Genomic DNA, 13,779 nt, shown 5'->3' on the forward strand with positions numbered 1-13,779 from the left:
AGCGGCGTCGCCGCCAAACTACTCCTCGTGTCCCCGTGTTAACTCCCGTTTCGCTCGCCGCGCACGCGCACGCGCACAGGGTCGAGCCTCCGTCCCCCACTGTGTTGATTCCCATTTCCGAGCTCCTTCCCTCTCCTTGCGCACACACACACACACACACACACACACACAGACAGACACACACAGAGAAAGATCTGCTCATCTGCCTCTCCCTTAACTCCCATTTCTCTCTGCTCCTTCACTCTCCTTGCACGCGCACGCGCACACACACTATCTCTTTCTCACACACACACACACACGCAAACAACCACATACACACACACACTATCTCGGTCTCTCTCTCTCTCTCGCTCACACACACACACACACAACCACCCACATACACACTCACACACTATCTCTCACGCACTATCTCTCACGCACTATCTCTCTCTCACACACACACACACACACAACCACCCACATACACACTCACACACTATGTCTCACGCACTATCTCTCTCTCTCTCTCTCTCTCTCTCTCTCGCGCTCTCTCTCTCTCTCTCTCACACACACACACACACAACCACCGGCATACACACTCACACACTATGTCTCACGCACTATCTCTCTCTCTCTCTCTCTCTCTCTCTCTCTCTCACACACACACACACCCGCACACACACACAGAGCGCTGCCACGCCGAGGAGGAGGCGGACCGACGTCTAAAAGCGACACCTCGGCGAGCGGCGGTGGGGGGAGCACACTGCCGATGCCTTCACCGCGCTGCTGCTGCTGCTGACGGCGTCGTCCTTCTCCCGCACCGAGCATCAGGGCGTCCGCTGCGCCGCTTCGGACGAGTCGGTCGGTTTGCGACGGGGCAGCGACACGCTGCGACTTCGGGCAGTTTCTCCGTGGCCTCTCTCTCTCTCTCTCTCTCTCTCTCCCCTCCTCTCTCTCTCTCTCTCTCTCCCCCTCTCTCTCTCTCTCTCTCTCTCTCTCTGCGTTCACAATCCGAACATGGAAGATGGTCCTTCTTCGACAAGCTGTTTCAGAAGGTTAACGGATTGTTTTCTGGGTGCAAGTAGGTACTTTTGACTTCAACTTTACCCCCCCTACACCCACCCCCACCCCCCACCCCCACCCCCCGCGGTTCCCGGCCGTAACGCCGCGTTCGTGAGCAAGACGGTAACGAGGAGGTGTTCCGCGCTTCATCCCGAGCGGCTCGTAGCTATCTGCGTATATCGGGAGTTCGCGCGGCGTTCAAGCGTGCGCCGCCGCGCGGCTCCGGCGTGAACACGCGCACGTGCTGTTCGCACTAAAACCCAATAAGATCCAATAACATCCCAGCAAGAGCCGAGTCATTCCGCTAACGTGCCCACCCAACTTTATGAATGGCAGGCTGAGACCCGACCTGGCTTTGGAACATGGGTGGGGACTTAATTGGGGGGGGGGGTGTTCCGCCATCGGTGCTGGCTGTTGCGGAGCGTTCGAGAGGGTCTGCGCCGAGTCGGTTTTGCGGTGGATGAGCGGCGGACCGGGGGGGGGGGAGCGCCCCGGTGGTGATCCGGTGTCTTCGGACCGGGGGGGGGGCGCCCCGGTGGTGATCCGGTGTCTTCGGACCGGGGGGGGGGAGAGCGCCCCGGTGGTGATCCGGTGTCTTCGGACCGGGGGGGGGAGCGCCCCGGTGGTGATCCGGTGTCTTCGGACCGGGGGTGGGGAGAGCGCCCCGGTGGTGATCCGGTGTCTTCGGACCGGGCGGGGGGAGAGCGCCCCGTTGGTGATCCGGTGTCTTAGGTCTCCCCCTCCGCTGCCTGTGCAGCGGCGGCGGCGGCGGCGAGACGAGGGCAGCATTGCAGGGAGCAGCCCAGACACGTGTGTGTCCGTCCGGCCACCCCCCCCCCCCCAGTAACCCGAGCGTGTGATAAAGTTGTTGTGAGATCACATACACACACAAAAAAAACCCTATACGAATAGCTGACATCCATACAAAGTGGAAGTTGTGTGAGGTTTGCCCCGGGCTGGCCTACTTACCACCAAAAATGGAGCAGGCGTCAGATCCACAACTTGTTGGGGGGGGGGGGATTAATTAAAAAAAAAAAAGATGAATAATTTGAAAGAAACGCCAAACTGAAAACTGCAAAAAGCCTTCAACGGCTGCTTTATTTATTTTTTTTAGGTTGGTGTCAGAACTGGCAAGTCACGACTGGCAGTCAGGACTGGCACCCCGGACGTCATCTGAGCTAACCACCAAAACCGCCAGAGTTGGGGTTTTTTAGTTTTTACGGTTGGCTGCACTTTTCCCTGAACCCCCATAAATAACACTGAGCCGGGGGTGATGCCGGGGCCCTGAGCGGCCCCGCTGAGCCACCTTTTGGGTCGTCACAACGCCCTCTCGGTTCCGGTCCCGTGTTAGCCGTTCGTGCCGAGGCATGAGAAAGGTGGTAGAATGCAGCCCTCCTTCTTTTGTTCTGGGATGTTTGAGCCCTGAGGTGGGGCTCAGAGGCCGGGGCAGAACCCGGGTGACCCCTGAAGGTAGACACCGCTTGGCTAACGCTGCAAGCCTGGGTGGCGGCTCGTTGCACGAGGCGGACAGTACATGTTAGGGGGGAGCAATTACAAATAACCATCATGCTTTGCTGCTAAGTGTCAGACAATATTGAGGGCTAAAGGAAAGCGAAACTCGATGACGAACGAGGCTCGCAAAAAAGAGCAAGATTGTCACATATCGGGGTGGATAGAGAGAGGCAACACAGTGTGGCAATCTGCAGAACATCTCTACGCGTTTAAGAAACCGCAAATTGCCCCCCCCCCTCAGATTGCATACAGTACCCTAGAATACGTGGGGGGGGGGGGTAGTTCTGAAGCAGCGTCCCAGGCCAGCCTCCTCGCAGAACGGCTTCTCGCGGCCGGTCGGTTAGAGAAGGGGTTTCGTCGTAGGCGGGGAGGGTAACTGACGTTGACGAACCAGCACAGGTGCGGTTCCGAAGACTGCGGCCCGATTAACTCGCCCGTCTCCTTCGCCCACGTTTTAGTCTCGAGGTCCTCGGGCGGTGTTTTGCTCCGCCTGTGGCATATTCTTCATACAGATGTGTGTCTCGTATCGTAAAACGTTACGCCGTATGAGGGAAGTACAGGATGTTTTGGGGGGGGGGGGGGGGAGGCGGTATTATTTTGTGTGTTCTGGTTTTTCTGGCCATTCTTGGCACGTTTTACCCCCCCCTCCCCCCCTCTGTGATTATACATGTGATAACTGAGCTTGTATTGAGAGGTGGGAGAGTCGTAGCTGGTGGCGGGGACTGCCGTGCCCTGCACCGTGGTGGACACGTGCTGCAAAGCGGCTCCTCGGCGGACACACAACCTCACTTTGTTTGTGAAGGCAACAGTGTCGGGTCGTTCAGGTACTGGCTCACTTGTGTATTTCCAGTCCTGTCACACTCAAACATGCTCTGTGTAGTCGCACGGTGTGTGTATGTGTGTGTGTGTGTGTGGCCCCCAGTCAGCATGGCCCGGCCTTAGAGGTCACCCTGGGTCAGCCCTGAGGTGATCCGGCAGGCATTTTCCTAACCCGGCTGACAATGAAGAATTGCTCAACTCGGCGAAGAAGAGCGCATGGTCAGACAGGAAGTACTCAAGCCGGCCATTTCCTGCCCCGCTACATGCACTTATCGCGCTGCCGTCTTCTCGCAGACAGTTTGTGTAGCGAGTGAATATCTGTATACAACGTGCGCGCTACCGATAGCGGCGCTTTTCTGACATTTCGGTGGCGTAAATTCCACAGTGACGCGCTTGCGGGGGAAACACGCTGGCCCGCGCGGCGTGCGCGCAGCTCTTACGCGGACCTTTAGGTTGGGAAAACCGCTTGTTTTGAAATGTAATTCCTAGTTTTGGATGTCCGTATCAGCAGGGCTGGATGGTTGTCAGAGCGGAGTCACACTTTAGCAGCGGTGGAACAGATGGCGTTTTCCATTCGTTGGCCTCTCGATGACTTGTAGCGGGTTCAGATCCGAGGGGATGGTTAAAGGCCACATATATATATATATATATATATATATATACACACACACACACACACATGTAGATTTCTTGTCCTTGTCCTAGTGTCAAGGCTCATAAACGAGTGTGGCGTCAGGAGAGGAGGCCCGGGTCTGCAGTTCTCGTTACTGGGTCCCCGCTGGCCCCCGCGGCGTGGCTGCAGAGTTCAGCACCGGTCCAGATGTGGAGGGCCGGGAACGTGATCCTATCACTGATGTGGCTCTGGGTGGGGGGAGTGGGGGGGGGGGGAGTGGGGGTGCGGCGCCACATCAAACCCTCGGTCTGAACAGGCCGCTAGCTCCGAGGCGACAACTCCAGCCCCAAGCGCACGGTCGCCGCGTTAGGGGGCACGGTTTTGTAGTCCTCGTCCACCGGCGTCCGTTCGGTTTCGCTCGACGGGGGGGAAAGTGCGCGAGTTAACGGGTGCGGGCAAGGCTACGGGTAGCGCGTCGGTATTTATAGCCTAACCTTGGTGGCGCAGAGGACAGGGCCTTTCCTAGTTGAGTCTGAGGGTTGACTTAATGCGTCTAATCGCGGCAAGAGTGTTGCAGCACGATTGGACGGTGGATCAAGGGACATGCCTTATCTACATCTCGGCTTGCCATTTATAGCCCTTACCCTTTACATCTAATGACCTGGGCCATGGCAGTGGAAATAATGCAAATTACATTTCCATGGAAATCTCTCTCTCTCTCTCTCTCTCTCTCTCTCTCTGATTCGGTGAAGGAGGTGTGAGCTTGCATGTTTGTGCAGCGGTGTTTGTTTTCACAATGTGTGTGTGTGTGTGTGTGTGTGGGAGGGGGTGTGTCTCCGAAAGTGGTGGTGTGCCTACAGGTGCAAAGCGAAAGAGCATTTTTTTCCTTCGTTCGACCCCTTTTCGTCCAACCGAACATACGGAGCAGGAAAATTTAGCAAATTGTAGGCTCACCAGTCAGCTCCACCACTGGCTGCTGCAGAATGAGAAGCTGGAGTAGTGTGTGTGTGTCTGTCTGTGTGTGTGTCTGTGTGTGTGTCTGTGTGTGTGGTCAGATGCATATAAACACTCGCATTCTTGCCCGGCGTCGCTCACACGGGGCAGATGAATGAACCAATGAGCTGCATGAGAAGAGTCTCGGCCTTTTCATCCCCGCTCTTCGATCTTTCTGCCCCTCCGCCGCCGCTCGCTGAATGTCAGCGTTGGACGCGGCGCTCCGGCGCTCCGGCCCTCCCATAGATAAGATAAGAACCACATGCTCTTCCCACCTCCTGGCAAGGGAGTCCCAGGCGGACCTGCTGACGCACGCAGCACGCTGGCCCCCCCCTCCCCTCCCCTCCCCTCCCCTTTCCTGCCTCAGCCTCATGTCAGGAAAGTGAAAAGTAGTACCTTGGCAGCTTGCCCTTGACTCTCAGCCAGGCGGAGAACGCTTCAAGAGAAGCGGTCTTTTCCCTTCTTCTTCTTCTTCTTCTTCTTCTTCTTCTTCTTCTTCTTCTTCTTCTTCTTCTTCTTCTTCTTCTTCTTCTTCTTTTCATTCGCTCGTGTGCATTTATTTATCTATGCATTGTGTACGGAGAACATCCTGCCCCCCCCTCCCCATACACCCCCCCTCCCCCTCCCCCTCCCCAACCACAGCTCGGCCTCCGCTATTGACGGCGCTTCTTTTGGGCGAACTACTACAGACCGGTACGCCTCCGTCGCGCTACTGTCGTGCAGACAGCCACGTATCTTGTAGGACTTGGAGACGCCTGACGGAGTTGGGGTTGTTTGGGGGTTGTTTGGGGGTTGTTTGGGGGTTGTTTGGGGTTTTTTTTGTTACCTTCCTCTATCAGCATAAAAAACCCCTACGATGCTTTGAATAGAAGGCTTTAACGCCACTAAGTCGGACTCAGTCAGCTGCGTCTAAAGTGCACGAGTTCAGGGCGTCCGGGTGGCCTGGCGGCCTATTCCGGATCGCCGGTTCGAATCTCCCGCATCACCTCCGGCTTGCTCGGGGCGTCCCTCACAGACACAGCTGGCCGTGTCTGCGGGCGGGAAGCCGGATGTGGGTATGTGTTCTGGTCGCTGCGCTAGCGCCTCCTCTGGGGGGGGAAGGGGGAACTGGGGGGAATACGAATAAAGCATTCCGATGACCCTCCCGCGCGCTACGTCCCCCCCCCTCCCCCCTGGCGAAACTCCTCACTGTCAGGTGAGAAGAAGCGGCTGGCGACGCCCCATGTACGGGCGGAGGAGGCGTGTGGTAGTGTGCAGCACCTCCCCCCCCCCCTCCGGATCGGCAGAGCAGCGCCCGGGAAGGCTCAGAAGATTTGGGTGATTTGGCCAAATACGACTGGGGGGGAGGGGGGGAGGGGGAGGAAGGAGGAGTATAAAGCTGTTGTGAGGTTGAAGGGAAGTTGACGTGTTGGATGAGGGATGGTCGCTCCCTTCCGGTCGCCCGGCAGCCGGGGGCAACGAGACACGAAGTAGACCACAACGCGGGCCTGACGACGATGTAACGTAGTCTTGAGAATCAGAAGGGGAGCCAGATGGTAAACTAAGGGCAGATAGACACGACCAGAACCAGGAGGTACAGGGAGGGGGGGTGGGGGGGGTGGGGGAAATCAAGTCTTGCTTCATTTCTGTTTCCTCATTTGAATCCTCCGGGCGTTCGCACGGCGAGACGTGGCGTGTTGGAGAGACGGGTTTTCCTCTGTTGCGTCATGCGCTACACACGACCGTTGACCCACAAAAGGGCCTCAGAAACTTCAGGCCCGGCTCGTGACGTTACACCACAGCCCGGCGCTCGCATTTCGCAATCGGGAGGCGTAGCTCGCTGACGTCGCTGTTGCCGCCGTGGGTTACGGGAAGGCTCGCGGAGCGGTTTTGGTCGGAGTTCACTCGACCCGCGGCTAAACCGGCGTTTTCTGAACCGTGCTGCCGGTGCTGCAGAGAGCTCAAACCCACGTGTGTTTCCCCCGCAGGCGCTGTTGGACTTTTTGTGACGTCTTTCGGACCAGGGAAGATGCTCCGCATGATGCTTTGTCTCATATTCAGACTCGCTATATATAGATTTATATTTCAAACATTGTTTACGGAAAGCGCATTTTTTTTTGTACATGAGAGGAACAAATAAAGTCCTTTGTACCTTCGATCCATCACTTTCACAACCCGTTTCCTTCCTTGTAGTAGACTGCACCCTGCCCGCTGGATTCCCCACCCCCCCACCCCCCCCCCACCCACCCCCCCCCGGTGCAAAATGTTGCAGGATTTTTGCAGCAGACGTGCAGCACAGAAGTCCCTCGCTGCCCCGGCCCCCCGTCGTCTTGAGGCCTTCCCCGTGAACCGCCTGGTGCGTTTCCCTGCGGAAACGTGGACGCGGGTGAGGACGGGGAGACCCAGACCAGACCGGGACCTTTTCTTCTGTTTTTCCGGTCCTTTCCGAACCCGGGGCGACGACGCCTCACTGGCTGAACTCGGGGCCCCGGTTTTGACACAGGAAAACATGGCTGAACTCGGGGGGCCGCGAGCGCTTTGCCAACTGGGCCTCTGGCAAACATACTGCACAACAACACCGACAGCACGCCACCCTCCACCCGCCCCCACCCCACCCCCCGGCTTCCTGTCCCCATATACTGGTGGATGAGCGAGGCGCCAACCTCTCTCACGCCGAACCGTGAGCTGTTATGCAAATGGCGGCGGTGACCCGCCGGAGCCCTTACGCGGCGCTTCGCACGACGGCAGACGCCGTGAATATCGAACGTTTCGGCGATTCTCGACCCGCCGTCCGTTTCGAGAGCGCGGCGATTTTATGGAGTGACAACGAAAGTTTTAACACCGCATTCCTCTCGGATGACGAGGTGTCGGGGGTATTAAACGGCCCCGGCATATGTCTCTGGGAAAAACGCTCGATGCGTCAATCACTGTGGGAAAACTCCTCCGGTGCTAATTCGGCATTCCTTTATACGCGTCCGAGACTCTTTTCTTTTCTTTTTTTTTTAAACCGGATTTCTCTTTTTCGACACAATTCTCTTAAAAGTCCGTGTGATAACTTGCCGCGAATCGCAGCGCCGTGGCGACAGTTCACATTTGCGGTCTTAACACTGCGGTCGCACTTGTCACGGCGTCGGATAACGAGCATGTGTGCACGGCGGATCAGCACAAATGAGCCGAATGGCAATAAACTTTTTTCTTTTTTTTTTTTGTTTAACCAAAAGAAAGTAAAATTTTATATTATCTCATCTCTTATCGTCTCATCATCAGCCCGCCGAGACCGTGATCATTTTAAATGAGCCCTGTGAAGGCCTGGAGCCCGGTGAAGGCCTGGAGCCCGGTGAAGGCCTGGAGCCCGTTGAAGGCCTGGAGCCCGGTGAAGGCCTGGAGCCCGGTGAAGGCCTGGAGCTGGCCTGGAGCCCGGTGAAGGCCTGGAGCCCTGTGAAGGCCTGGAGTCCGATGAAGGCCTGGAGCCCTGTGAAGGCCTGGAGCCCGGTGAAGGCCTGGAGCCCGGTGAAGGCCTGGAGCTGGCCTGGAGCCCGGTGAAGGCCTGGAGCCCTGTGATGGCCTGGAGCCCTGTGAAGGCCTGGAGTCCGATGAAGGCCTGGAGCCCTGTGAAGGCCTGGAGCTGGCCTGGAGCCCGGTGAAGGCCTGGAGCCCTGTGAAGGCCTGGAGACCTGTGAAGGCCTGGAGCCCGGTGAAGGCCTGGAGACCTGTGAAGGCCTGGAGCCCGGTGAAGCCCTGGAGCCCTGTGAAGGCCTGGAGCCCTGTGAAGGCCTGGAGCCCGGTGAAGGCCTGGAGCCCTGTGAAGGCCTGGAGCCCTGTGAAGGCCTGGAGCCCTGTGAAGGCCTGGAGCCTGGTGAAGGCCTGGAGCCTGGTGAAGGCCTGGAGCCCGGTGAAGACCTGGAGCCCTGCGAAGGCCTGGAGCCCGGTGAAGGCCTGGAGCCCGGTGAAGGCCTGGAGCTGGCCTGGAGCCCGGTGAAGGCCTGGAGCCCTGTGAAGGCCTGGAGTCCGATGAAGGCCTGGAGCCCTGTGAAGGCCTGGAGCCCGGTGAAGGCCTGGAGCTGGCCTGGAGCCCGGTGAAGGCCTGGAGCCCTGTGATGGCCTGGAGCCCTGTGAAGGCCTGGAGTCCGATGAAGGCCTGGAGCCCTGTGAAGGCCTGGAGCTGGCCTGGAGCCCGGTGAAGGCCTGGAGCCCTGTGAAGGCCTGGAGCCCTGTGAAGGCCTGGAGACCTGTGAAGGCCTGGAGCCCGGTGAAGCCCTGGAGCCCTGTGAAGGCCTGGAGCCCTGTGAAGGCCTGGAGCCCGGTGAAGGCCTGGAGCCCGGTGATGGCCTGGAGCCCGGTGAAGGCCTGGAGCCCTGTGAAGGCCTGGATCCTGGTGAAGGCCTGGAGCCTGGTGAAGGCCTGGAGCCCGGTGAAGACCTGGAGCCCTGCGAAGGCCTGGAGCCCGGTGAAGGCCTGGAGCCCGTTGAAGGCCTGGCAGCCTGTCCAGGGTGTCTCCCCGCCTGCCGCCCCATGACTGCTGGGACAGGCTCCAGCGTCCCCGCCACCCTGAGAGCGGGATAATGGATGGACGGACAAACGGTTGGCATTAGTGTCCACGGGTAGCAGGATGTTACATCAAACGCATCACTTCCTGTGTGACGGTAATATTTCCTGCCGGTTTAACTACCGGTACGGTACACCAGCGCTCAGACGAGGCCGTCGCAAAGGGTCTCGAATTAAGCTGAACATGTCGTTCTGTCTCCAACAGCCCGATCACAACTATCAAAAATTACTATATTACCAAAGAAGAAGTTACCACATGGCGCTTTTAAGTGGTGGCGGCCTTTTTTCTTTTCTTTTCTTTTTTTTGGAGGTTTCACAAAAACCTGAGGTTGGGCCATTGACTAAGACCTGCCCTTAACCCGGCGGTGTGAGCTCTGTGCCTCTGCCCTGATTGAATGAGCACATGTGGTTCCCCATCGGGTTAACCATTCGGGACCGCAGCGTGTGGGACATCGGGCTACAGACCTTGCCGCTCTCTTGCTCTTTTGATTAGCCACCCCTCGTTCCAGGCCCGGGAGACTGACGCATGTCCTACAGCTCTAAATGTCAGTATGGTCACATTAGGTTAAGCTGCGGTTGTAAAGACTTTACGGAGGACCGGAGGAAAAAGTCTGTTAGGGCTGCAGAAAGTAGCAGGAATGTCAGTAATGTTCTGGACAAAACACTATTAATCACCATCATATTGGAATGGTGAGTTGTTGGGCCAGACCAATTGCTTGCTTTTCTGAGATTGCATGGCTCAAATTTTTCCAGAATGTATGAATGCTGATCTTCATGACGAGGGGAAACAACAGTGAGTTCTGCGGGATTTTCATTTTCCATTTCTGCACCTAGTGTCTCTCCAAATGCTATCAGCAAAGTAATAGATCCAGCTCAAAATGAGCCCGGGGTAGATCCAAAAGATTAAGATCAATCAAAAGGAGTTTAAGACCAAAGAGAGGCTCTTTGACGGATGGCGAGGCGAACTTGGGTTTTTTTTTTGGCGAAGCAGGAAGTGGAAAATAATCTATTTATGCTTTCCATAAATCTCGGTAATAAGTTGCTGACGCTGATGCGCAGGGTCGAGTGGAAGTGAAACAGCGAATTTTGGCATCTCGGAAATGTGCACGCCACCCGGAGAGCTCCGACTCCACACTGCGGCCTGTGGGGCTTTATAGCCGCCGGTGCCGTGTGACCCTTTGAGCGGCGCTAATGGTGACGCGTGTGACATGCCACATGCTAACACATGTGTGTGTGGAGAAACGACAGGTGTAACTGGAGGGCTATAAACAGCCGAGGTAACGTGTAAGGGGGGGGCAGATGGGTAGAGTACGTGTGGTTCGAGCTCAGACGGATATGGGGTTAAAAAAACGAACGGCGGGGGGGGGGGCATCCGGGTAGCGTGGCGGTCACGGGGCTCGCCGGTTCGAATCCCCGTGTTACCTCCGGCTTGCTCGGGCGCCCCTACACACACAATCGGCCGTGTCTGCAGGTGGGAAGCCGGATGTGGGTGGGTGTCGTGGTCGCTGCACTAGCGCCGCCTCTGGTCGGTCGGGGCACCTGTTCGGGGGGGAATGGTGTGATCCTACCACGCGCTACGCCCCCCTGGCGAAACTCCTCACTGTCGGGGGAAAAGAATCGGCTGGCGACTCCACATGTATGGGAGGAGACACGTGGTAGTCCGGATCGGCAGAGGGGGTGGAGGGGGTGGAGCTCGGAAGAGTGGGGTAATTGGCCGGATGCAACTGGGTAGAAAAATCAACAAAAAAACGAACGGCGTTTGTGCCAGATCGGGCTGTGAGTTGGCGAGAGTCTGGCGATACGATACGTGTCACGATACAGGGGAGGGTCACGATTCGCTGCTGTAAGAAAGGCGATACATTGTGATTCCATAGGCCTGTGTTCCTTGTGCTCGCGCTACTTCCTGTCTCGGTTTTTTTTACGTCGTTGGGTTGGCGCGGAGGAGTCACATGGCCGAAGACGGATCACAACACCGCCATCCGGCGGTCGTGGGGTGACACGCAACACAACACGTTGGTCACCAGCCTTTACATGTGGACAATTACGCATCGACGTAGCGGCTCCGAGAATCGATACGGTGTCGCAAAATATCGCGATACTCGAGTGTCTCGGTATTTTCTTACACCCCCCCCCCCAGAGCTGGATGCATGATGCCCCACAGAAACCCGTCTTAGCAGTTTCCTCGTGTGCATGCCGGGCGTTTACGTCCACTCGGCCGAGGGGGCGTGGTTGCGGGTGCACGTGCGCCCGTCTTCGGCTCGCCTCCCCCCGTGGAGCCTTAAAACCAACCTGCAGCACCGGAAACGACGTTGTCGCTCATCGTCTGGTTGACGCAACCGGTGCTGCAATTTGCGTTTCATGTGCCTGCATATGACAGGCTCTTGCATATGCGTGTAATGGATTTTTGTTGTCGCTCGACCGGCTGACACCAAACCTAGATTCATTCATACAACAGGTTTTTAGGGTCGCTCCCCCCTCCCCCCCTCCGCCCTCCGCCCCCCTCCCCCTCCCCCCCGCTCCGGTGGTGTTCCTTGCTTCAGGGCCTTCTTTGTGTCTTAAATAGGACAAAGTCTATCTGCGCTCTGTCACTGCTCCCTTCATCTCACTTTCTATCCCCTGCTCCCCCCCCCTCCCTCCTCCCTCCTCCTCCTCCCCCTCCCCCTCCCCTCTGATTTATTAAGCCGTATCCTGCCGATGTGCGTCAGCGCTGGCCGGGAGTCTCGTGAGGTGTTCGCTCCTAAAAAGCTGTGTCTCGTGTCTGGACAGCGTCAGTCGGAAACCCCCACCCTGACACATACACACACACATACACACACATCCTTGTCCCCACCCCTTTCCTAGCCACCGCCTCTATTCACAACTGATTTGCCTAGAGGCGCCGCCCCTCCTAATTCACAGGCGCTGCAGCGATGACGCCTCTCGGAAGATGGTCGTCTGGCTTATCTGGGTTCGTTGTCGGACTCGTCCGTGTGTTTCACATTTACGCGCGTGCACGCGCACGCGCCGATGACTTCTGAAAAACACGGCTCGCGCACATTCTAACGCATTCCAGCGGCGCGCCCGGACGACGGCGGAAGTGGGACTCGCCTGGCCCCGCGACCACGTCTCGTTCGCGTGGGTTTAATTGGTGCGAGGGGCGAAGCTGACGCTGGAGTCACGCACGCGCACACCAGACACGCGCGCGGTCTGGTCGGTACCGCTCTTTGGGTCTGTGTGTGTGTGTGTGTGTGTGTGTGTGTGTGTGTGTGTGTGTGTGCGCGCGCGGCCGTCTGTCTCGTCTGTCAAACCCTTCCGAGGGCACAACACAAGCTTTATCCGTCCCTCCATAGTCAAAGGGAGCCTGCGCAGACGCGGCCGATATCGATCTAGACAATTTGTGAGAGAGCGGTATAAAAACTTTATTGCTGTGCAGGGGGGGGGGATAAAAACCCGAACCCGCTTGGCTCTCTCTGTGGTACTATCTTCCCACAGATGTTTGCCGTTACACGTTAACTCGGTACCACTGTAAATATTTGATGATGGGGCAGTGGGCGACGTCAGGGGTCGGCGATTGGGTTCGACTTGGAAGCACACCAGAGAGAGAGAGGGCTGCGGAGGGAAGGGTGGCGGGAAAGCTGTTGGCCTTCGTGGGCATCGCCTCTCGAACCGCTCCGTGGCACCGGTGGGGACAGCACCGGTTATTCAGCAGCGGACGAGCGGCTGCGGGCGAAGACCGAGGTGTACCCGGGAAGACTGGAAAATCTGATGCGAGAGTCCAGGGGGGAATTCTAGGATCAGAGCTTTAGGGGTGCTGAGCACCCAGAGTGCTGGCCGGCCAGGCAAGATAAATTTGGGGGGGGGGGTGGATCAAACCATTTTCCAAGCATGGGGGGGTGCTGTATTTTTGTTGTTAAAATATTACGTTTAAAACATATACTGGATACGGTTTTGACGTTTTTTCAGCTTATTGTAACCGGTTATTGTCTTGCCCGGTGCGGGATTCGATACGGGGTGTACTGCGCCACAAGGCGACATCACTAACCGCTCGGCTAAAGGGTCAGATACCGTTAGCTAGGGGGCTAACGGGTCTTATTAGTAGTTTACAGTCGTCACCCTCTCCCGGAAGCGCGCCCTCGCGCTTTGTTCTTCCCGCGCTCCGAAGAGACTTCTGAGGATCTGCGCACTTCCGGGTCCCGCCGCTACCACCAATGTAACCGCTTGTTTTCTTGCCCGGTGCGGGATTCGATACGGAGTGTACTGCACCACAAGGTGGCGTCACTAACCGCTCGGCTAAA

The 13,779-nt window shown here is 57.3% G+C and overlaps 1 protein-coding gene across 1 annotated transcript in view; it reads left to right on the plus strand.

Annotated features, from left to right (window-relative positions):
* Window positions 1–751: 751 nt before the first annotated feature.
* pde10a (phosphodiesterase 10A) overlaps window positions 752–13,779 on the plus strand; it is a 56,272-nt gene continuing 43,244 nt past the window's right edge. The window contains exon 1 of the mRNA XM_056291679.1: window positions 752–1,063. Coding sequence (XP_056147654.1) covers window positions 1,000–1,063 — 64 coding nt within the window. The 5' untranslated portion in view covers window positions 752–999. The remainder of the gene's footprint in view (window positions 1,064–13,779) is intronic.

The sequence above is a fragment of the Lampris incognitus genome, chromosome 13 (genome assembly GCF_029633865.1).
Source record: "Lampris incognitus isolate fLamInc1 chromosome 13, fLamInc1.hap2, whole genome shotgun sequence".
NCBI lineage: Eukaryota > Metazoa > Chordata > Actinopteri > Lampriformes > Lampridae > Lampris > Lampris incognitus.